This window comes from Haemorhous mexicanus, chromosome 3 (assembly GCF_027477595.1).
Source record: "Haemorhous mexicanus isolate bHaeMex1 chromosome 3, bHaeMex1.pri, whole genome shotgun sequence".
Lineage (NCBI taxonomy): Eukaryota > Metazoa > Chordata > Aves > Passeriformes > Fringillidae > Haemorhous > Haemorhous mexicanus.
This window is the reverse complement of record NC_082343.1, coordinates 20,991,418-21,016,012: the sequence shown is the minus strand read 5'-3', so window position 1 is coordinate 21,016,012 and position 24,595 is coordinate 20,991,418. Positions and strand designations below refer to the sequence as shown.

The 24,595-nt window shown below is 41.0% G+C and overlaps 1 protein-coding gene across 1 annotated transcript; it reads left to right on the top strand.

The window, feature by feature from the left end:
* Window positions 1–3,438: 3,438 nt before the first annotated feature.
* RRP15 (ribosomal RNA processing 15 homolog) lies at window positions 3,439–24,519 on the top strand. The gene is made up of 5 exons (XM_059841025.1): window positions 3,439–3,592; window positions 6,880–7,154; window positions 8,982–9,079; window positions 9,912–10,113; window positions 23,915–24,519. Exons 1-5 carry the CDS (start codon window positions 3,526–3,528, stop codon window positions 24,065–24,067), a joined length of 795 nt encoding a protein of 264 aa, XP_059697008.1. The 5' UTR covers window positions 3,439–3,525; the 3' UTR covers window positions 24,068–24,519.
* Window positions 24,520–24,595: the final 76 nt, after the last annotated feature.

The window sequence follows — 24,595 nt, the reverse complement described above, 5'->3', positions numbered from 1 at the left end:
GTTTTTTCTATTGTACTGAAATTAAAGGATGAAGAACTTGATCAAAAGACTGGAGGCAGCAGGTATCTGCATTTACTTCCAGACCCATCCAATTAAGCCAAAACTGGAACCCTACCTCAAAGGCTTTTGGTGGCCTGCACCCAGGGTATCGAGAGGCTCCACTCTGGGATGATCACAGCTGAGAACTACAGCCTGACTGAACTTTTTTAGGAAGGGTAATCCTGTCTGCCTAGGCAGGAGTTCCTTTGCACAGAACGAGACAAGTCTCTGGAGACTTTCCCACAAGTACTAAGGGTAGTGCAAAACTTTGAATGCTTTGCTTAAGCACAAGGTATGTTACTCTGTCTCCACTGCATGTTTCCATTTGAGTCTGTGCCTTTGTGTTGAAGAACATCACACAAACTTCTTTCCTAGAGACAAACTGACAACAGACTTATGCAGATGTTGGTCACTTTCTTGCTGGGATCCACAAATTCATTGTAACTCTAGAACACAACAGGACACAGGAATTTTACAACTCCAAAGAGAAAACAAAGGGGAGTTTTGTCTTTATTTGTTTTCTGTTAAAAAGACAGAACAAGAGAGTGGGGTTATTCGGCCTGCAAAAGAGAAGGCTCTGGGGAGACCCCTCAGTACCTAAAATGGCTTAGAAGAAAGCTGGAGAGGGACTTTTCATAAGGCGGTGTGGTGATAGGACAAGGGAAAGCGGCTTCAAACTGACACAGGGCAGGTTTAAACGAGATACTAGGAAGACATTCTCTACTGTGAGGACAGTGAGGCACTAGCACAGGTTACCCATAGAAATTGTGGATGCCCTATCCCTGGAAGTGTTCAAGGCCAGTTGGATGGAGCTCTCAGCAACCTGGTGGAAGGTCTAGTGGAAAGTGTCCCTGCCCATGGCAGGGATCTGGAACTGGATGACCTGTAATGTCCCTTCTGTACCAAACCATTCTATGATTCTAAGAATTTGCTGCAGCTATTTCTGTAATGAGGAATACATAGTAACTGCTTCAACTGAGCTTCATCCCAGTATTGTTGATATTTAAACTTTCAGCCAAAAAACCCCCAAAAAATTAACATATTTAAAACATATTTAAAATCTTAGAAAAAATAAATTAGGATATTGCAAATTCTTGCGCCATCCTTTTTACACTTCTGGGTTGGATTTTTTCCTGATGTTGGCCGTGGTGCACACATAAATAAAAGTTTTGTGCTCTGTTTCATTAGCCAAGGTTTAAATACAGACCCGTACACACAGAATGTGGCTGCTCTTCAGCCCCAGTTCCTCATGATAAACTGGGATGTAACCGCTGCTTTGTCTGGTTTGGAAAGATTCTGTAGTCTGGTTACATCTCCAGCATTCCTCAGACCACAATTTCAACACAGAAAACATTCAGACCAGAGTGATGGGAGACAATGACAGTCATTTGAAATGAGGTTTGGCAACAGATTTTCTGACAAATGCTCTGGGGTAATGCTTGCGGAGAGAATTGTGCTCCTGGAGATGTGACTTGTTAATTCAGTCTGAGGGAAGAAGATTCAGAGCCGTCATTTATTAGAACCTATTACAGGACTTAATCTGAAGATTTTGACATACTTCCAAGACAAATAGGCTACCACGAGTGAGACATGTTCAATAAGGTATGTATTGTAGGAAATGAGGGCTGTAATTGCCATGCTGAGAGAGCTTGTTGTCTATGCAGTTTAACGACCTTCCCCTCTCAGTGTCCCTTCCGACACAATGTGATTCAGAGATGAATCATGGAAAGGGTCTTTATCATCACACAGCAGACTTGACCGAGTGGTTACTGCTTATTACTGGTGGGCACCGGAGGATTTGAGCCCCACAGAGCAAGACATTAGGAATTACATCTCCTGTAATGCTTGGGCCTCTTCATTAAACATCATGGGGGTGTTTGTAGTTTCGCTGTTACTCTGCACATCACGGTAGTGGCCCAAGATTTTCAGCACAAGTTTTCTCTCTGTTTCTAACAGGGAGTTAGACTGAAATTTGTACCAGATAGCTCCACTCAGCAGCACAGATTATGACAGAAACAAGAAGTTCAATCCTGTTCGATCTTTAGCACTTAGCCAAGACATACTTAAGTTTTTTTTAACCTTTCCTTGTGAAACAGTTTCCCCAGTCACATCAGAATATCTGTCACCATTTTCTGACCTCTCTCCAACTTCTAATTTTCCTACCTGATACTGAGGCAGGAAAAGAAATTTTCTATCTTGGCTGCAATCCACAACATTGAGGAAAAAAGGTGGAATGACAGACGTGCAAAGACATAGGTCACTTATTGTGCAGAGCTGCAACAATAAGAGAAACACAAAAATATAGGGTGTAGAAATTAAACAACAGTTTTAGAACCTGAAAAATACTGAAGACTACATTACATGTAACAATTTCCCCTGTACTACCTGTATTCATATATGTAATTGTGGTTATTTCTGTGGCACTACTTTGGTGCTCCAAGGAATGCTGGAGCTTCTGTCCCCCAGCACATTTTATTGCTACAAGAACAGCAGGTCTTGATTACTGATTTTCACTTATTTTGTTTAGAGTGCTTTTATGTAAGAAGTTGCCTAAGGTTTGCTTCTTTTACAGTTCTGGCATTCTAAGTGGTGCTGTTTTCAGGATGTGCTTCTGACAGATGCATCAAATTGAGGGATTGGATGGCTGGCAGAGTTACAATCTGGCCTTAAAATCCGAGTGCTGGTTTAGTGGTTGTGAAGTGACAGAAAATTAGGGCTACTAAGACTTCTCTCACCTAACACAGAATAAATTTTGTTTTCCTACATGTGGTGGATGGTCTGCTCTTCTGACCAGCCAGTGCTAACAAATACCACCACTAAGACAAAGAATTTCAGTAGAACAACTGGAGTTTGCAAGCATTTCCAGCCCCTCCTTTGGGGCCTTAAAGCAATGTTTGAAAGTGCAGCTAAGTTTCCTCTGGTTTCTCTAAGTTTTTATGGGGACACCAGCACTGTGGTGGAGCCTTCAAATTCCTCTTCGTACCAGGTCTCCTACATATATATATATACATATATATATATATACACACACACACACATATTCAGCATTTATTTATTTTTATCGTTGCCATGTCCATCCACAGCGGCCCCCGAGGGTGGAAGCGAACAATGAGCCCGAGCTTTGCCGTGCTGGAGCGGTTCCCAGGGTACTTCCCACGCTCCAGGTGAGCGCAGCTTTCCCGGCACGGGGAGCCCCGGGAGGGGCCGATCGGGGCCTGCCTGGAGCTGACCCCACGACGGCGCCCGCAAAGGCCGGAACAGCCGAACGCTCTGCGCAGGGTTGGCCGGAGCAGCAGGCAGGGCCTGGGGGGCAGGAGGGGCGCGGCCAGCCCCGTTCGCTCCATCCACGGGCCCGCTCCGGCCCGCCCGGAGCCCCTGGCCCGCCCCGGAAGCGCTGCTCGCCTGCCCGGAACCTCGGGAGCCGGAACGCAGCTTGGCGGCGCGGGGGCCGTGCCGGAGCGCGGCACTGGGTGGACCGTGGGGAAGATGGCGGCGGCCGTGGCGGGCCCACGTGGGCGCGGGGCCGCGGAAGCGGACACAGACACGGACAGCGGTAACGGCGGCGGGAACGGGGTTGGGGCCCTGTCCTCTTCTGAAGCATCGCCGGCCGCCGCTGTGGGCCGTTTCTGACCTTGAAAGCCTTTCCTCTCTGCCCCGTCCGAGCCCGCCGGTGGGTCCGTGGCCCTTCATGCCCCCCTCGGACCCTGGGCCGAGGCCGGCGCCGGTCGGGTGAGGGGAACGGGAGCTCGGGCCCCGGCCCCCTGCTGAGGCCGCTTCCCAGCGGCGTCTCTCGTGGCTGCCATTCCCGCGGGGCCTGGTGGCTGCTCCTGCCCCCGCTGCGCTGGCCCTTGGGCTTTTCCCGCTCAGCCCGGGGAGTACTGCAGTACTGCCAACAGCTCCTTAATTCCCTAGGCTCACCAAAACAGCTTTCGCTGCCCTCTTTCTTGGGAGAGAGGGGAACGACTATGCAGAGCTGCACGAGTTCCGTGTCTGTGCCAGCCGGGAGCTGCTTCTCCCCGAAGGAAACCCCCGGGACGCTCTCGTTCCCGTGATAACCCCTTAGCGCACGGTTCTGCACTCGTTCTCGCCTCCTTGCGTGTTGTGAGAGTGTACCTAACCAGCTGTGATCACTTCTTCATTCCATCCTGTGACTGGATTTCTTTTTTCTTTATTCTGGGAGGAGTCAGGGTTGTGGCCGTTTGGAGCTGTGGCTCCAGCATTGGTTCTCTTTGGTTTGAGCGTCAAAATTGAACCCAAAGGGAAGAGTTGTGAGGGAGCTTCTGTCGCAGCTTGTTGCTGAGTGTTCGCTGTGTTTTAGCTGTGTGTCTACCCCTTGATCACTGAGCGAGTCTGAAAGAGTGAGATAGAGAGATGTGTATGTGTATTTCACAACAACAACACACACAGAAACAATTAAAACTTTCTATATTAATCCTATGCTAGATATGAGCTTCCTATTCAGTATAAGGCCCCAGGTCCTACTTCTGATTGAATTAATCTGGTTTAAATTATTTTGAAATACCTCTTCTTTATCTCATGCTGTTGACTGATACTCTGATGTATTAAAGAATAAATTATGGTAGGTAGTAGATGCCTTTTTAATTTTGCTGTAATTGTTGAAAGCAAAATGTTGTTGGTATTATTCTCTTATTTTATTGGCAGAGGATGGTATGTAAAGGAAGTGATACTTGTTTTTGCAAATTTCCTTTTTATAAGTCTGATCTGTTTTTTTATAGCTAACTGCAGAAGTTGGTCCTAAGCAGTGTGGAGGATTCAGGTTTGGACTTTCGGTAGTTGTTTGCTTTTGTGTGTGTAAGAAAAGTCAAAAAGAGGGGCTGATACCTTGTTTAAAAGCTAAAGAGCAGCATAGACAAGGGTGAAAACTTGATGTTGTTTTATGTGTAGGAACCAGGATGTGGTTCCTACGTGTAAAACGTCATGTGATGCTGCAGGTACATCTCTGCAGGTAATGGTTTCAACTTATTTTTTATTAGAAACTCAGAATATGCATGCAAATATCTTATCTAGAAGGATATTAAAGGATAAAAAGGATGCCTTTAAGTAGTTAAGAAAATGTGTTAAGAGAATGTGTTAAGAAAATTTGCCACTTCTAAATTTCCAATTTATAGTAGGGACTATAGTTGGAAAACGCTCCCATAATTTATTTTGAGTGCAGCATGACATACCACTTGGTGGTAGTAAAAGTCATACTGATAGAGATAATGGCCAACTATTCAGTCATTATTTCTCTTCCACATTTGTTTTGTAACCACAGACTCTCATTTTTTTCCATCAGGATAACTAAATGCTCCGCAAGCCTCTAAACAGGCCTGGGCAGTAGAGGTTTGGTTTTAAATTGGTCATTGCCACTGTTTTGCTGCTATGTTGTTTGTTAGGTTTGTTCTGGTTTCAACAGGCACAAGGAGAAGGCAGAATAACGAATTAGTGTGGCAGCAGAGTGTATGTTTATGGTTGCTTAGTAATGAAATAGACAGTTGATTAATGGGGAATATCATTAATAGCTGCCTGCATGGTTTTATGGATCTTGTGAAGCACTCCTGGCTTCATTCTCTTAATGGTTTGGTTGATAAAGGTGCTTCATGGGATATAGGAGTGCTTACCAAGTGAAGCACTCGGCTCAGTAGTATGGTGGTTTAAAATTTAAATTTTTCTTTTTTTAAGGAGTTTGAAAGTGGTAGATGGATGAAAGTGAGTCACGTGAGGAATCTGGGACTGGGTAGAATCAGAAATGAGCTTCCTTCTGTTCAGCATTTGATTTTGCAGTCTTGAAAGTTGTATGTATAATATGGATAATAATTTAAAATTGCATGTGGCAAAAATATTACTGGAATATTAGTTAATGGTGGCAGGACCTTGTGTATGCTGTGCTCTTGATTGCGTGGTGAAGTGAAATAACCCAGCATATTTTAGCACACCCTAAACCTGCAGCCCATTTCATTCCAGTTAAACACCTGCACTGTTAAAGACTTCTATTTTTGCAGTTTGAGCCACTGAACAGAGTAATGAGGACTCTTCATGTATTTCTTGTGCTATCAATTTGGCTGTTTTCAGCTGTCTTAATTCTAAACTTTGGTATTGTAACTTCAGTTCCTCCTTTTATTTTGAAGGGCTCATGGGGTAAGGAAGTTTGACTTTGGGGGTGTTTAATTTGTGTAACTTGAGCAGTTACGTACCCAGAAAAACTCGGTTCCTCTGGTTTCTTTTGAGCTGCCTGTCTTGATGCTGTATTCCACAGAGCAGTCTCCCCTGGGTTCATTATGCTTAGGTAATTGTATTTTTGCTGGCAGTGTTGTCTTTGAGCAGGTTTTGCTGTCATATAAGAAATGCCCCCCGGCTTCACTTTAATTCCTATGGCTGTTTGCAGTCAAACACCAGATGTCACTGTTGCAGTTTCTCTGTGAGTGTGTATATACATATGCACACATATTTGTGTGGATAGGCATTTATAAGTTACACTTTTTAAACTGGACAATAGACAGGTTTTCCCCCCACAATTACCAGCTCTAAACATAAAAATTTTCAATAATCTAATAATAAATGTCCAAAGCTGCCCTCTCCCTTTTGCCCAGCCTCTTTCAATCACTTTAAATCATCACTGAGGTGAGCAGGTGAGCAAGCACTTGCACTGCATAGTTTCTAATAAATTCAGTATAATGGTGGGTGCCTGCTTGAGGAATTAATTGTAACAGCAAATTTACAGTAATACCTTGCTCTGAACTTGGATAGCATTTACATGTGGAGCAAATGGCACCAGTGAAGGATTTTTACTAGAAACAATTCCTGATTTTTTTTTTTTTTTTTTTTTTTTTTAATCCCTAGGTTCTGAGTTAAGCTCAGAACTTCCAGAAGACAGCTACTCTTCAGGAGGTGAAGCCCTGGATGGTGATGATGAAGATGAAGCAGCAGCCCGTGGCAATGTGGCTGAAGAGGCAACAAGCTCCAAAGATGGCCCAAGTTCAGGATGGGCAGATGCCATGGCAAAAGTGCTCAACAAAAAGATTCCACAGAATAAGTCCACCATCTTGGCCAAGAATAAAAGCCTGGAGAAGGAAAGAGAGAAAAAAAAACAAGAGAGGCAAGAGAAGAAGATGAGGGTAAGAAAAAGATGCAGTATTCCATGTGCAGTGACTGTCAGATGGGCTACGTGCAAGATAGTCTCAGAGCACTGTCCCAAATCTCTGCTGAGGCTGTCTCGGTTTTGGAGTCTCTCCTTCACAGTGATCTTGAGTAGCTTAATTTTTGTATTTTACTCTCCAGTCATGCTGTGTAAGGTTTTTTCTCTTACTGCTTCTTCTGGGTCATCAGGCAGGCTGAACATTGGCAGCAGGAGTGTTCCAGTCTGTCAGCTTAAGGTGTTGTTTTTTTTTTGAGGGGCTGAAAGCAGCTACTTTAAGCTTGATTTTCTAATTGGTGTTGTTAATTTGGGGTGAAATTCACTTTGTTGGCATTACAAATTGAAGTAGTTGTCTACCATAGAAAGTGAGAGGGTGAAAGAGAAGAAAACTGCTTCCATTTAAATTGTGCTGTGACTTCCAAAATCAAGGCCTCTAGGCTGAGACTGTAGTAATCATTGATTTGGTTGTGCATTGTTGTTTGCTCCCCTTAGTCATGAATAGAAAATAGTCTTCTCCATAGAAAATTCCTGATTGGAGTTTTCTGTTACCATGTCTATGCCCTAAATTGCTTCTGGTTCTGAAACTGGTATGAAGAAACCAAACCATGTTGGCAAGTAAGTAATTTGTTTGTGCCTTCAGTGGAACTTTTAATTCCAGGCTCTGATTGATTTACCTTCAGGCTAGAAATACATTAATAGTTCTAATGTCTCATCCTACCAGTTCTGTTTCTGTGGGATAACCAGGTTATTCACCTGACAGTTTGGGACATGCTCCAGTTGGGCCATGGCTTGCCTTTTAAAGTCAGCATCTGCACAGTTATGGTTGTCCTAAATACCTGCTCTCATCCGGTAAATACGTGAGAATACTGCAGAACAGAGATGGGCCACAGGTCCCCAAAGTGACTTGTTTGCTTTAGAAAAACTTGAAAGCAATTTGCCTTTTGTTGATTTCTTGCTGATGAAAGGTAGGATAGGCAGTTCTTTTGATCAAAGGCCAAAACATGGTCATAAACTCAGAAATTCATAGTAGTCTGCCTGTAATTATAAAGATAAGGACTCTGAAATTCCATTAGAGACTTCTTGCATAAAACAGATTTAATGGAACATCACCAGGCCTAAAACACTGTTAAATTGTTCAGAGGGGAAGAAAAACTTACTCCTAAAGCAGAGGTCATGAAATACAGTGGTCTCCTATTGCAGCAGAAACACAGCTGATAGTTTTGTGTCTGCTGGTAGGAAAAGGGGATCAATTTCGTTTTGAAATTGAGAGCCTCCAAAAAAATAGACAAAAACCAATACTGTACACATGACTTGTTGTCTGGTGGACACTTGGTACTCTTCCTGTGTTAGAGTTCTACCCGTTGCACTCTTTGCTGAGTGTCACTTTGGTCACAAAGCCATACTGGGACCAGTTCTGTAGGGGGAAGACAAATTCTCAAGGCTCAAAACGTGACATGCCAGTCTTGACAGACCCAGGATTTTACTATGTATAAATTTCTCTGTGATCAGCTTGTGAAGTCTGGGATTTGAAGGCTGTCCTTGAATAATTTCCTTGCTCAAGGCAGTCGGTGTGAAAGCATCTTTTTCCTAGGCTTTTGTTACTGGAAGCAGATGATTCTCTGAGATCTGAGTGTGGCCCCTTTTGTGTCAATGCAAGAGACTTGTCCAGCCCTATATTGGAGTTCCTTTTACTTTCAACTGGACTGAACTTTGCAGATACTTTTTTTCCTCCTGCTGCATGCTCTATCAGGTCATGCTGCATTCTCAAATGTCCATGTTGTTTCACATAACAATATTTATAATGCAGCTCGATAAAAAGCGGGAATGGGAAATGATGTGCCGAGTGAAGCCAGATGTTGTCAAAGACCGAGAGAAGGAAAGAAACCTTCAGAGAATTGCCACAAGGTAAAAGTTTTTCTGAATGCTTTCCTTAAATGTATGTATATCAAAAAGAGGAGGAAAAGGCCTGTGCAGGTAATCTGTTTCCAATCAGATTGAACTCTTAAGAAGTGACTAGCAGGAGCCGAGAGATTTATAGACAGGTCTGCATTGTACAGTATCAAGTTCAACAAAAGATTTCAGAAGCTTTATGAAAGAGTAAAAATTTAGATGGGAATCTAATGTTTGCTTAGCAGAAGTGCTTTGTTGGATCCCCTCATTTTGTTAATTTAATGCCTTAAAAATGCAGAACAGTTGTTTCTACTGTTCTGGTTTTTTGCTTCTCCACAGAGGATTCACCAGATCCGCAGTTGTGAAGTTCAGCTGCCTGTTCACATTGTGGTAGTTTGGTGTCATAGAACTAGTTGAACATTTTGATGTGCTGCCTGTATGTCCTTACTCATTCCTCTGCCCTATCCCCCCAGCTTCAACTGCCATTAAGAAACTTGCCTGAGTAATTTAATAACTGATTTTAGGACAAATAACATGCTCCCAAAGATGAAACATGCTCAAGGATGAAACTGATCTCAGTGCCATGTTGCCAGGCTTACTTCAGAGTCTGAATAGTAGATTTGCTTGTTACTGGTTCCTAGCAATAAGTATGAAGGAGGAGTAAAAATTGAAAGTCTTTTATCTTGTAGTAAATGTTACTTCTTAACCAAATTGAGGTTCCAGGCAACCATTTTGGGGAGTTAGAAGCCATCCGGCATCTGCACTGATTGGCTTTAGTAGGGGGTTCATCTCTGTAAAAGGAATTTGAGTTAAAAGATTTGCTTTGTTGTCTTTTTCCCTGTCCCAGAGGTGTTGTACAATTATTCAACGCTGTCAGGACGCACCAGAAAAAAATGGAAGAGGAGGTGAAGAAAGCAGGGAGCTCTGAGAGGAAGCGTGCTAAATTGATGTCTTCTGTTTCAAAGAGAGATTTCATTGATGTTCTAAGAAACATGGAGGGGGCTAAAGGAGCCAAGAGTCCTGCTGGAAAGGCCACTAAAAGTAAACAGGTAGGGTTCATCTGTGAGAAAAAAATGCTTACAAGGTACCTTCTCAATGTAATGATTCTGTTAATGAGCTTGCTCTTCATAAATCTCTGACCCAAATGGCTGTGATGTTTTGAGACTCATGGAAAGGAACAAGTAGCCTATTTTCCCTTTCTTTTGACTATCAAAGTACAAAACACTGAAAGCTCTTATCATAAGACATGGAGCCTTTTATGCAAATAACTTGGTTTAGCTGTGTTTAAAAAAAGATTATGAAACACTAGATTTTATCTTGGGTTTTATACCAGGCATGGAACAAACTGCTAGATTCTGGTGGGTTGTGACATTTGGAATTTGGCCAATAATAGTTAGCTCCTTGAAATTGTTAAAGACCTGGAGGCTGTTCATCTTACATGGTGTATTAGACTGTACTACTTGTGTGTCCCCACAGTTTGGTCATGTCAAACTCACTTCCTTTGGGTGATTATGGTGTCTGAAACAGAAGGATTTGCCATGCAAAGTGAATACCACAAAAGAAACACAGACGCATTAAACCTTATATGTAGGCTTTTCTTTCCCTGATTCTCTGTGTGCATTGGGCTGGTGTGGCTTCCTTGCTCTTGTGATGTTTTGGAAAGAAATACATTCCACTTTTTCCAAATGTGTTTGAGACACAGTGTAGTTGGACTCGTCCAACTCTTCATCAGTTCTTTCAGCTCACCAAGTAGCTCAGGGTTGAAAACAAGTTGCCCAGACAACTCTTTCTCGTATTTCAGAAGCTGCACGTTTTTGAAGCATATTTGTGCTCAGGTTTGAACTCTGTGCTTGGTGGTGGGTGGAATACTGCAGTTGGCGCAGACACACTGCAGTTAACTAAGTGCTTTTCTGTGCCAGGAAGAAATACTTTAATCAGTTGGGAGACAACATTTTGTCATATGTTTTTTGTTTGTGTGCGCTTGGGGAACATGCTGAAACACTGCCTGGCATGGAGTGCTCATACAATTTTCATGCAAGTGCAATATTAAAGTATATTTTAAATTCTTTGGATAATGAGGACAATTTAGTTTGGTGCTGACACTTTATTTCTCCTTAAATAATTCCAGCTTGCTTGTTTGGGTGGGAGGGCATGTGTATGTGTGTGGTTCTCTTTTTTTGGTTCATTTGTTTGTTTCTCCTCCATTGGAATAGCAAAATATTGGAAGAATGGCAGTGCCCACTACTATTGTAGTCAGCATTAAATCAATATCAGAGCAAGAACTAGGACCTTTGTTTTGTGTCACATTGTAACAGGGCAATTTTTTTAATTACTAGGTCAGAAAACACAGATTGCAAATGTTTCTATGCTAAAAAAAAGTTTTACTTTGGCAGCATCAGTGATAGCATGTTTCCATTCAAGACCTCTGGAGATGCTTTAGATGCTGGCTGGTTAGTCTTGGGTTTGAGTGTTAAAGTGGGTGCTGCTTTCACATTGCTTGTGCACAAATGCTGGGGTGGGCATTGGGATTTTTGGTTGGGTTTTTTAATTGCATGTCTGCCTAGACAGACCACCCCCCTTCCTCTCTCCCTTGTTTCAGTGACTCTTCAGCCTTTGCTTCAGTGACTCTCCATTCAGTTTAATACTGAACCAAACTCTTCAATAACTCCTTTTCAAGCTGTTCCTAATCTGCCTTATTTTCTCTTGAGAACATATCTTACTCATTTAGCAAGCTCCCCTCCTGGTAGTTGTTGAGGCTTGAGGTTGAGGCCAAAATCTGCTCTTCATTCTCTTTCTCAGAATTACACAGATATTTAGCCACTGAACACTTCTGCTGGCCTCCACTGTCATATCTCTGCTTCTTGGTCTTTGAGAGTGTTTCAGAGGGTAGGAAGCCTGGATGAGGCTTTTCAGTAGTAAATTCCTTGCAGCAGGGTTTCAGCAGATTGCTTGTGCTATCTGAAAGCTTTTGTTTGTTTGTTTTGTGGGTTTGTTTTTAGCAGTTGAGAGGGTAGAGGGTATTCATTTTTAAAAGGGGGGGGGAGGAGATACATTTATTTCTCTCAGCAAAAACAATGGAAGAGATGCCAATCCCAAAATCCAGGCACTCTGCCATCAATTAAAAGGCAGTCCAGAACAATAAAAACATTACCCCACCCACCTAAAACAAGCAATCAGCAGGAAAAATAGCAGAAAAAAGTTTTTCCAGTGAAAGCAAATGTTTTTGACTCAAGCCTTGTGCTGTGACATGAGACTTGACTGTATTTTGAGAATGGGTGAAAGCATTTTCTTGCTCTGCAGGAGTTTTTGAATGCAAAATTTGCCTTGTATTTTTAAAAGTTTGGCAATTTCTTTCAAGTGTCAGGGGTTGTTGAAGAAACCCCTTATAATGCTCTGTTGATTGACTACTTAGCCAAGTGTATTTATGTATGAAAAAAAGAAATTAAATGCTCTGTAAAGGCCCATCTGCAGCAGTATAATTTCAAAGTAGCATTACCACGTTTTAAATTTTGTTTTCTATTTCCATCAGCTTTATCCGTGCCTGGGCAGGGCAGGTAACCTGTGCCCCACTAGAACATTGTTCATAGTCTTGTTTACTTTTAGTCATTGGCCTAAATGTTACTTGGCATATACCTACCAACATAACTATGAAGGAAAGACTGTAAGGCTGTGTAAGTTCTCCTGTGCCCTTCTTGTGAAATTGTAGCCCTTCTTGGAGTTCTGTGTGCCCAGCTGGGAGTAATTATTTTTCTGAGCTGGAGCCAAAAGCTTTGCCTTTCATATCATTTGCTGTTTATCAAAGTATTTCTTAATCCTTGCTGAGCCAGCTCACTTGTGTAATATTTTTTCCTGGTTTTTTTTCCAAGTTACTGTGCATGATGCTTGCCTCTGGGTAAGATCATCTAATTTCTCTCCCCTCACCACCTTGTCTGAAGCCTTGCAGTGGGAGAAAAATGTAGTCATTAAAAAAAAAAAAAATTAAATCCCACTTGTTTTTGTTTGGATGGGCTTTTTTTTAAGTTTTGCGTTGGCTTTTCTATGAATCTTTTATTGGCAGATATGAGAGCTTTCAATTTGTTCAACACAATCCTTGCACACCAGCTTTTCATTTCAGAATGTGTTGGTCATATCTTCTTGTAAGACACTGCAAGAAACTTTATTAAACTATAGGTTTAGAAAGGGTACGTGTCAAAAGCGCTGTTTTTTCAGGCCTGGAGACTGAAGTTATTTTTATGTCTATAGAATGAATACAGAAGTAGGTGGTGGCAGTAAAGGATTCCTTGTAGGAACCTTTTGTTTTCTTTAGGTCCTTAATGCAGGGTGCTCTTAGGAAGTACCCTTCCTTCCAGGCTCAAGTGAAGTTCCTGTTCTCCTAGAGTTGCACAGATATGTTGGCTAATGGAGCGAACTACATGAAGTCTTGAAATCTTCATTGTAAGAAAACAAGGAAATTCAGAGGAAATTCAGAGTTATTCTCCACTCTTGCTGTGTATTAGTGACAATTTCATCTTGACTTCTGCCATTCCTGCTGGTCCCTGTTAAGCATTTTACTGTGTGGTAAAACATTTTTTAGTGACACAAAAACAACTGTCATGAAAGTTACAAATGCTCTTTATGACAAGCATAACCTGCACTCATTGACCTTTCATTTTTATTAGGACTTTGTAGCATGGTTTTGCTTCAACTTGTAAGATTTCTTAAACCAGATCTGTTGCAGAGCATTTCAGTAGTGAAAGTAAGAGCAGGACTTCCTGGTCTGCTTCAGTAACCATGATCCAAATTCTGCAAGGCAGTCTTTCTGTAAGCTAGGATGACTACATGACCCGGAGGTACAATTTGCTTCCTGTGTTGGGATGGCATCTGGAAAAAATTGGTGTGTTGCTCTCAAAATAGCACCTACTCTAAAATAAATTATTGATGGGAAGGAAGATGAGTGGAGAAGAATACAAGTGCTATTTCATAGCAGCAATTGCTCATATGGGACTTGAAGTGCTTTTCCGGAAAAGTTACTTCTACCTCAAGCATATTTTATAAATGCTCCAAGTATCTGGTAAGTAATTTGTAAGGACAGTGCTTAGAGTCAGACTTACTACAGATTTTTCTTCTGTTCATGAGACTTTATTTTAAGCCATAGTTCGGAGATTGTTCAAGGGCAAGAGGAATGCTATGCTTCCAACTTTGACCACTGTTCTTGCTGGGTGCAAGGAGAGGCATGGGGGCTTTCATTTTTTTAAGCTAAATGGGGGTATAAATTGTGCTTTCCAGCTTAAAAGTCGCATCAGTTTAAAAATTGAGAGTGACTGCCTTCTTTTCCTTGCAGCTTCTTGAGTACTGACCATCAGCTCGGTCGGTTTCTTTCCACTGCTTTCACAGTGTAGAAATGGGGAGGGTGGAAAAAAAAACCAACTGTTCTTATTCATATACCTCTTTGGAGTGACAGTAGTCTGAACAGTTACTTCAACTGCATTACAAAATTGTTTCTGAAGTGTGGATGGAGGCAGAGATGATTTCTGGAAATTTGGTAAGGTGTATTAACACCTCTTTTAATCTTATCAAGAAACTTCCTTGAGGTGATAATGGCATTGCAGAGTAGCAGAAGTTTATTACTACAGCTGTTGTGTGCTGGTTTTACAGACCTAATTGAAGGAGTAACCAGGCATGCATGTCTTCCAGCAGATTTGAGGGGGCAGCCAAGTATTAATTTAGTTCAGCTGTAGCAAGAGTAGATGTATTCTCCCAGTTTTAATAAATGTCTTCCCATCACATGCACAAAAACTTTTAATTTGGATTCCTTTGGATCCTGCATTTTTATCTGTTTTTCCTAACTGTGTGTACATTCTCTTGAAGGTCACCCCATAAATGTTTGGAGCTGATACTTTTAATGAAGTTTTTTGGTTTTGTACCAGAAAGTTGCTGACAATCATTTGTATATTGTATTCTTAGGAATATCCTCAGGGATAAATGCAGTGCAGCCTGCCACCAGTTTGCTATATCCTATATTCCTTATGTTCTTTAAGGTAAAGGGTTGTTGTGCAGTACTAGAGGTTGTTTGATTATGACATTTTTACATTAAATTTTTTTAGAAGTTGTATTAACTTACAGACTTTGGGTCATCAACAGGATTGGGTTTTTAAGATGTGCAAGCTCAATTCCCTGATTGTTGTCATAGCAGGTAATGCACATCTGTGTTAACATAGGAATGTAGACTTTTTAAAATGTTTAAATGTCAATTTAAATTTGTCAGTGTTTCAGTGTTTTAAATTTTATTGATTCGATGTCAAGAAGTTGACACTGTAAATTCAACTCCACGTAAGGCAATTAAGGGTCATGTGAAGGGCATTATTTTATTAGGTTTACCTTTCTTCATGTGGTATTATACTTAGATATTCCTTTCTGTCCTCTTTATCAGAAATCAGGAAGGGAAAAGGCTGTGATTTTGCACTTTGTTCCCATCTGCCTCTTTTTTTTATCCTTTTACTGTTCTGTGTTCCTGACAGGTTCTTTCCCCCTGCACCTGAGGGCCAAACAAGTATCCTGTGCCTAATGCAGGAGCAGCCCTGACAGCTGTTTCCACAGAAAGGCCAGTTCCCTGTGTGTCATCATGAGTCACTCTCAGTTCAGCTGAACGCTGCCTGCTAAAATGCAGATAGTGTGTGATCAGTGAGGACAGATATCTTAAGAGAATTTGGATGCTAAATGCCTGTTGCATTTACTGAGGTGGTGACCTGAGGTTTGGGAAGGGCCATCTTCCAGATGTTTATAACTTCTCCAGATCCAGGCAAATGTTCATGGAGACAGCAAAAGATATGTTGCCAGCTCCAAAACACATCCTTAACTGATTTTTAAGTTTAAAAAGAATGAATGATGCAAGGTTTTAATAGGTTCCTGTAGAAAATGTCTCTTTCTTCCTTAGAGCTGAAGAAAGTTTGTCTTTCTGTGAAAAGTAATGAAGTGGTTATATTTGAAACACTGCAAAATCATTCAGCATGAAGCAGTTGAAGTTTGGCAAATTTCTAAGTGAATATAAACAGGGAGTTATGATTGAAATGTCAGGCAATGCTGAGACAGCTCCATCTGTCATATTTGAGAGTAACTTGCCTTGCTATTTGTTTATTAGTGCACAGGATACTATGATGTTTTGTTTTCCCAGAAGAAGTTGCAAGGGTTTTTTTTTCAGTAAAAATATGTCTAAAACAACCACATTTGAAAAACTTGTGGTATACATCTTCTTTTGATCTTCCTGTGAGTATACAAAGCACAAAGAGTCAAATCCTATTAGACTTTTATCTGGTAAATCAAGTTGGAAGCCTTATAAAAGCAGCTCTCCACTCTTGGCTTTGTTCATAACTCTTATAGGCAGGGCAGTGTACTTAGAGAAAAATACATCTAAACATTTCATAAAGTTTTATAGAAAAATGTTCTCTGGAAGTAAGAAGGTTTGGGTGGAGCTTGTCTATCTGAATAAGTTTGTTTCCCCCATCTGAGCATTTGCTATTGGAAATTATCATGGAAAGTGATTCCTTTACTTTGAAGTTTTATTAAGATACAAAATGTTATTATTTCCAGAGTGTGTGTGTTATAAATGACCTCTGTGGGTACCTACTCATCTGTTTATCTTGGTCAGTAGACTTCAGGAGTGGTGGATCAAACTGCTTCCACCCTGCAATGGTTGGAGGGTTGCTGAGTTCACTAATTTTTTTTTCAGTACTGTGGGAAGTCCCAGCCAGTTTTTAATGAATGTTTCTGAAATTTACTGAAATATTAGAAAATGTACTTTTAAAAACCTGGTTAGTATTACAAATCATACCAAAACTGCCTCCTGGAAAGGTCTGACCTCCTTTTGGTTTGCTGCTGAACTTTGGACAGTAGTCTGAAGGTGGTCTGTGTCATTTCTTCTCCACCTGCAGCTGTTGGGAAAGCCCATACAGAAACATAGACAGAGATGCAAAGGTCAGAAATGCAGAGAAAGGGTAGCCAGATGTTTAAGATAAGAGATTGGGATCCTGGGCAGTTTACATCTTCCTTCATCAGGTTTAAACTGCTTTTAGAAAGCAGCCTGGGAGTGTTCAGAGGTATGATCTGTTCCTTAATGAGCTTGCCACTCATACATGACAATGTGAGGGGAAATTACAGGAGTATAAGATCGGACAAATTTGGATTTGGAGACTTCTAGGATATGTCTCAAAACCATTGAAGTAAAAGCAGTGACTGTAGGGAGGCGAAATCAGACAAGCTGCTTAGCAGACATGAAAACATCATTTTTTCACATGTAATAATAAAATTACATAAAGCTTAGTTCCTTGTAGACTCTGTTTGGTGTTTTTTATTCCTCACCCTCCTACCTCAAAGTTTTTTGGATCCTTACACTTCTTCTGGGACTCAAAAGTGGAAATCCTGAGTCAGGAAGAGCCTTTTTACTTGCCCCACTTCCTTCTCATCTGCTGTTCTGTGAGATGATTTCTCAAGTGCTTGAAGGGGCAGGCATGGTCATTACTGTAGTCCTTATTGTTTGAGATAACCTTTTGGGACTCACTCCATTATGCCTCTTGCTAAATCATAATGAAAAACAGTGGATGATTTTAGCATTATTTGTTGGAAATAATTTGAGTGATATTCATATTATTTAAAAATTTGCAAGCTGCTAATTTATTGAAAAAAAAAAAAATCAGAGATACTCCAAACAGCTGCAGGTCTGCATGTTTCCTTACTGGGCCAGCAGGCAAGCTTTTATAACAACTTGCAGAAAATTTTAGGTACCCAGCTGAGATAGTGCATAAGTGTCTTTCATAAATGGGTGACATCTGAGAAAAATCTGTTGTGACTGGAACATGTTTGTCTAAAGTAAACTGTTGAAAGACATGAGGATGTCACTTGTGAAGGATAGCACAGTGGAGCCTTAATCTGGACTGCATACTTTTTCCTAGGCACTCTTGCTATATCTGTGTATTTTCCAGGTACAGCTTGGTGGTTCAGGAACTGTGCAACTTGCTCCTGGTGTAGCATGCCCTTGCTGTACACCATGCTCATTAAAACATGGGAAGGGAGTCTTGATGCCAGTATGGCCAAACAGGTCATGCAGCAACATGTGATGGAATTCCTTATGCAGCACAGGGGTTTCTGAGATGGCTGCTGTCGATGGCTGGAGTACAGCGCAGGCTGAGGAGTTCCAGAACGTCCTGTGTGCAGAAGGCCCTGTGTTAAGCTTCAATTCTTAAAATATTTTTGCTTCTCCTGACAGAAATAATCATTTATGAGGTTTCTGGTGAACCAAGCCTGAGGAAATCTGTTCTCTCATAAGCTTTTTCTCAGATTCTTCTTTGCAACTGAACATTTAATAACAACGCTTCTGAATTTTCTTCGTTGCTTAGGCCCAGGTTTATGCTTGTTTTTAGAAATTCACTAATTGAGTTCTGACCCCTCCAAAGCTGGACCATGTTTAAGCCTCTGCATGCCAACCCAAAGCATTCCTTCTCATTCACACATCCCCAGTTGTAGTAAACCCTAGAGGAGGATGTGAGGATGGGGAGATTCCTCGTGCAGGTTGTTACGCTCTGGGTGGTCTTCTGGCTGTGCTCAAAAGGAAAATCACTATTTGTTGTGCTTGTAGTAATAATTCCAGTGTGTTACTTTCAGAGAAGTTTGAAAAGGAACAGCAGGTCTCAAAACACGCTGTAAAAAAATTTAATTCTTAGATTTATTTACTAGAATTTCCAGAGCAGATTATGGTGTGTATGAGAGAGCTTGTGATCTGAGTAAATCCCCTGTCCCACTGTTGATACCCACAGTGTAGTGTCACTTCAAGTAAACCAGGGCAGTTTAGTTCAGTCGCTCTAATTTCTCATTCAGAGAGAATGCAGATGGGCATTGAATAACTCTCACCCTCAGGAATAAATGATTGTGCAGAATTATACTGCAGCAGAATAGATTTCTGTTGAGCAGCTCACATGTTCTGCAAGTTGAAAATGCTTCCCAGAGTGAGTTACTATGAGAATTCAGCTCAGAAGTTCAGGATAATAGCGGTGTAGGTTGTATTCTCAGTTTGCAGGTTTGTGGGTTTTGGCTGTTTGGGATCAGGCTTACACAGGAACCCTTCTTAGAGTCAAGATCTTGCTGCAATTCAAATCAGATGAAGTTGCCGGCAGCACTAATGATCAAATCCAAGTATCATTTTCCTGTTAAAAATCATTACATTTTGTTTTCTGCTTACATTTCTGCTTTAGATACTTTGGCTGCAGTTTTTTTCATTTCTTCTCAGCCTGAAAGAAATTTATTTTCTTAGCCTGTGAGCTCGCATATTGCTGAAAATTAACTTCGGAGAAATGATTATGCTGGTGTTCTTGGCTTTTCATTCCCTCCCCCTCTTCTGCCAAGTGGGGGTTTTATTATTATTATTATTGTTATTTTAAATTGAGATTTAACACAGCTGAGTGTATGCCTGTGCTGCCTGATTGAGTTTTTTTGAGCTCAGTTTACATGGACTTGCTTGGGGATGAGAACCAGAATAGAAGCAGTCATTCAGAGCAAGATGCAGGCTGACAGGGAAGGTAATTGTCAGATGTATGTGAGAATGTGTTCTGGCAGTAATGCTTTTTAACTTCTTCCTCATGACAAAAGCTTCGCTGTGTCTCGAGGTCTTAAATGTTTGTATTGAGCAAAACAGTGGAACCTGGGGAGGCAGTTCAGATTAATTAGACACGTTAGAATTGTTTTCTCAGTGCTTAAAGTTGTTGCTTGAGAGATATTTATGTTAGAAATTCCTTCCCTGACAGGTACAAATAAACATTTATTGTAGGTGATGGTAAAGAGAGATGCCCCTGCAAGCTCTGGCATTTCATCTTACAGAGCAAAGGCGTGGGGGTTCAGTGTGCTGATTGTAATCCCTAGGTCTGAAAAATGTTCAAATGTTCCTTTTTTAAAACCCTGGAATTCCTGTCTTCTTCTGGACACTACTCTCGGGGAATCTCCACGGTGCTGTAGGCGTGTTTGTTGCTTTGCAGATGCAGAACCTGGAGTTGCTCAAGTGACCCAAGCTGGTGGACAGTGGAGTGAAATGCTGTCTTTTGTCTGATTTCAAGGCATATCTTTTAATGCCATTACTTACCAGTAAGCTCTATGAACTTTGGTCTGCTTGAGTGTAAGGTTCTGGAAAGCTTGGGAAGGTATCATCCTGCTTCAGATGGGGCAGAGAGGTTTGATCCCATACCTTGGTGTCAGTGCTGTCTGCCACAGCTCAAGTGTTGAGTTTGTCAGGTCGCAGTTGAATATACTGTCTTGTCATTTACCAAGAGCAAACTCTGTAGCTTCAGTTTTTTGTGGCGGTAAAGAAATGAACAAAACCATGGAGGTTTCTAACTTGATCTTATAGCTGCTGCTGCTACCACAAGGCTTTCATAGACCAATTTCTTTAAAAGCATCCATGAAGGCAGTTCCAGCCTGGATCTTGCAAAGGTCAGCTGCTTGTTCTCAGGGACAGAACTAAGCTTAGTTGGAGCTTAGGTTGGACCTCTCTTTGGTGGTTTTATTAGGACTTGGCCAAGAATTTCAGTTCCTCTTGTCCTGGTGCAGATTTTAAGGAGTATATCTTCAAAGCTGAAGTAGTTCAGGAAGTATGTCCCCACTACAGAGCCCTACTTGTGAGAGGCTTTCTAATGCTGTGATAGCCTAGCAAGTAGGCAAGGTTTTTTGGTTTTTAAAATTTATATGAACTCTTTTCAACTGGACTATGAGTTCATCAGAGCAAGTATCAGCACCAGAGTAACCACAGTGCTTTGGTCTGCCTTATTTCAGCTCATGATAACAAGTTCATCCCCAGCAATTAGTAAAACAACAGTGAGACTCTTGAGGTATTTTACTATTTGCTACCTCTCAGACCTTTTGATATAGGTTGTCAGACCCTTCTGGCAAAGAGAACCCAATCCCATGGTATAAAATAGGAGAGGGAAAAAAAGCAACACAAGAATTTTTCACTCCTTGCCTTACTGAAGGATTCACATTATGTAGCATTACACTCTGTTGTTTATATAGTCTGCTTTGTGTTCATTTGGGGATGTTCAAAGGGTACTTCAGTGTTGTCGTGAGATATGCATGAACAGCTGACTTCGAGTTCAAAAGCATTTGTGTAGATTGAAAATTGGTTTATTTTCCACGTGCCAAGAATCAGTTTTGTTTTATTTAGATGAAACTAGATTATGGCATTGAAAACCCAACGGCATTGTTACATAAAGCAAATTGGGAAGTGATGTTACAGTTCAACTAATTGTTAATAATACAAATATTCTTACTGCATATTTTCTTAAGACTTTGGGAATGTTTTGTGATGCAGTAGATTTGGAGAGTTTTTATTCTGAGGGGAAAATAAGTAGTAAATGAGTTGGGAATGAAGATACTAAATAAGGCATTTCTTCACTTGAAGGCATGCTTAAAATTGATTAAATATTTGCTTTCAAGCATGAATCCTCATCTTTGAGGCATGAACATGCTACTTCTGTCTTTCTCCTTTGGGCTTGTTGTAAAACTTTATTCAGGCCTTTGTGGTGCCTCACAGAATGGGTAATGCTATGGAGGATCAGCATCCCGCTTTTGTTGAAGTCCTGCTTTTGTCCAGTTGTTCACTTGATGTAGCCAGAAAGAAGGGCTAATTGTTGCTGAATAGTAGCTTGTGATGAATTTGAGGATTGAGCTTTTCAAACCCTGAGCTTGCAACTGTCATTGCTGATAATAATCTACTCCTTCTGTGCTGTTTGAAAACCGAAACAAAATAAGAAATTAAAAAAAATCCTGTTCTGCACATCTGGAAAAAAAAGGAATTCTGTTTGGTTTATTACTGAAAACAGAAAATGTAGTTTGTTTTGTAAGAAATATGGGATGTTTCCTTTTAAGTATTTTAGGTTCAGGTCTTAATTTTCACTGTTCAAATACTGATTTATCAAAGATCTGGGATTAAAAAAAAAAGAACTTGGTGATTTTTGTGATTTATGCTCTGCTCTGCAAAAGCAAGCATGTACAACTGCAATACAGTTAAAAAGGAGGAAAACAATAGTTACCCTCTCCTTGCATCCCAGAACAAACTACTTTTGTTTGCACTATCGTAACAATACAGATGAATCTCATGTGAAAATTTTATGGTCTGCCTGGGGACCTACCTTATCTGTAGCTCTTTAATTCCAGGTAATTGATTGCCCCTTCTGAGATGATTTTAGGTTTACTGGGTGTAGCACTTGAAGTAAATTGCTGCAAGAGTGGTGAGTGGTTAGGAGGCACTACCCTTGGGAAAAGGGGAATTGTTGGATGGGAGTAGCCATTAATGAGAGCATCTGTGAAGGCACAAAAGCAAACCCTAAATTGAAACGAAGTGCAAACATCTTGAGGAACAGCTGTAGAGTTTCTCTTTATTTGAGCTGGGCCATGGGAAATTCCGTTTGGGAAGAAAAGTGTTAAGACTTGTTATCCTCTTTTTGTGGGCAGTATTTGCTAAGGAACTGCAGAAGTCACATGTAGCATTTCTGCTTTGATTACCTATTAAAAACACATACCTTGTTTGGCATGCATTTTGCACTCAGATGACTTCTGATGGTGTGATAGGACATATTTTATTTACAGTAATGGACTCGCATTCTTCATTTCTCTTTTCTCCTGAAATCAAATTCTATGTGCTGCTCTATCCCAAATCTTGATTTCCACAGGCTTCAGCTTAAATATGCAGTGGTATCACATTCCTAGATGCATGGCAGAGAAGAGGCGTGAACAGATGTGTACAGTGACCATACATTTACTGCAGGTTTTGCGTCCAGGAGGCAAATCTTGTCTGCAGAGGATACTGAGGTCCCTTCTTTTGAACAGGGGAGTGGGGAAAACCTCCCTGGGGTGCCAGTGTTAAATTTATTTTCAAGGACCTTGCAGAACTAAATTAGTGTTTTCAGTGCCCCTGATTCCACTTTGGTAGGACAATTTTTTGCTTTCCTGCTGGACACTGCGCCATGTTGTTCCTCAGAAATGTTTTGCTGCTAAGGCATAAACACCGAAATAAATCCTTCCTCAGTACATCGAGCAGCTTTGGGTATTTTCCTCCGGAAAGGATGCAAGCATAGCTTCCAGCTGTTGTTTGAAAGTCTTGCCACAGGATGGGGATGTTGCACTGCCCAAACGCGATCTGTCACCTCCGGGAACCGCGACCAAGCGCTGTTTCCAGCGCTAACCTGAACCTCCACTCCCGGCCCTTCTCTTTATTATTCACCAGTCCATGCAGTGGGCCTCCAGTTTGTCCACTTCCAAGAGGTAGGAAATTTGGAGTAAGGTGTTGTTGGCTTGCTAAGAGTAGATCAACTTTGTTTCTTTTAGAGGCAGCTTCGTACCATATGACAAGCCCAGGTAGTGAGGTAATAATTCACATAAAGGGGATTTGGTTCACGTATCACTGAATATGTTAAGTATTAAATTTGGGGGGGGTTAAGCCTTTATTAAATCCATATTTGTGTTTTAGAAATGTGCCAAGAAGTGTTCTAATGAAGCAGCACCTGGGGGGTTAATAAATGATATCATGAATCCATTCTGATTGCCAAGAAAGATTTTAATAAAGGAAGCCATGCCCAGGGTTGACTGTTTTATCCATGAGGAATAATTGTTTTGTTTCCATATTTCTTTTATTGGTTGGTTAAAACAAGTTTGCATTTTAGCATCAAGCCATTTTTTGGTTGTTCTGCATGTTTCTGTACCATTTGCACAAAGACCTGGCTCTCAGTCTGCTGATTGTAGGAAGTGTTATTTTGATTGCATGGAGGTCTTGCATCCTTTACTGCCTTTCACATTTATCTCATTCCTCTGTTCTTTCTTGTTTTCCCCTCAAACATTCAGGGTGAAGTGAAGTCTGAAGAGGGGCCAGAATGGAATATACTGCGTGATGACTTCATGATGGGAGCATCTATGAAGGACTGGGACAAGGAAAGCGATGGAGAGGGCAACAGTGAAGAAGGAGGTGGTCTGAAACAAGAAGATGACAGTGACTGAACGAAACTGAAAACCATTCAAGATAATGTTTTATCTTCTTAAGTTTGTTTGGATAAAAAGTCAGCATTCTATGAATGTACAACACTTGGAGGATACCTCTTTAAAAGAAAAAAAAAAAAAAAAGACTTGCACAACCTTGGAGTGTTTTCTCCTCCATGTCAAACTTTTATTTAATATAGCTCCATTTGCTATACTGAAATCCTGAAATATTTTCCAAAACAAGTATAATTTTCAACATATTTCCAAAACATTTTGTACAGTCAAAATAGTGGCACTTGCCCAATGAAAGATAGATTTTGCCAAGGTCATTAAAAGTTTACACATTAGTCATGGCAATTGATGTATTAGTGTGCCTGCATTTCCAAATCACTGCTGCACTTTGAAAACTTGTTGCAATTTGCAATAGAAATGGCTTACAATAAACACAGAAATGCCGTCACCTTGTAAAGTTATCGGACTCCTATAGAGTCTTTACTACTTGGGCCAGAAAAGGTTCTGTAGATTATAAAGGAAAGTAACCATTTATGT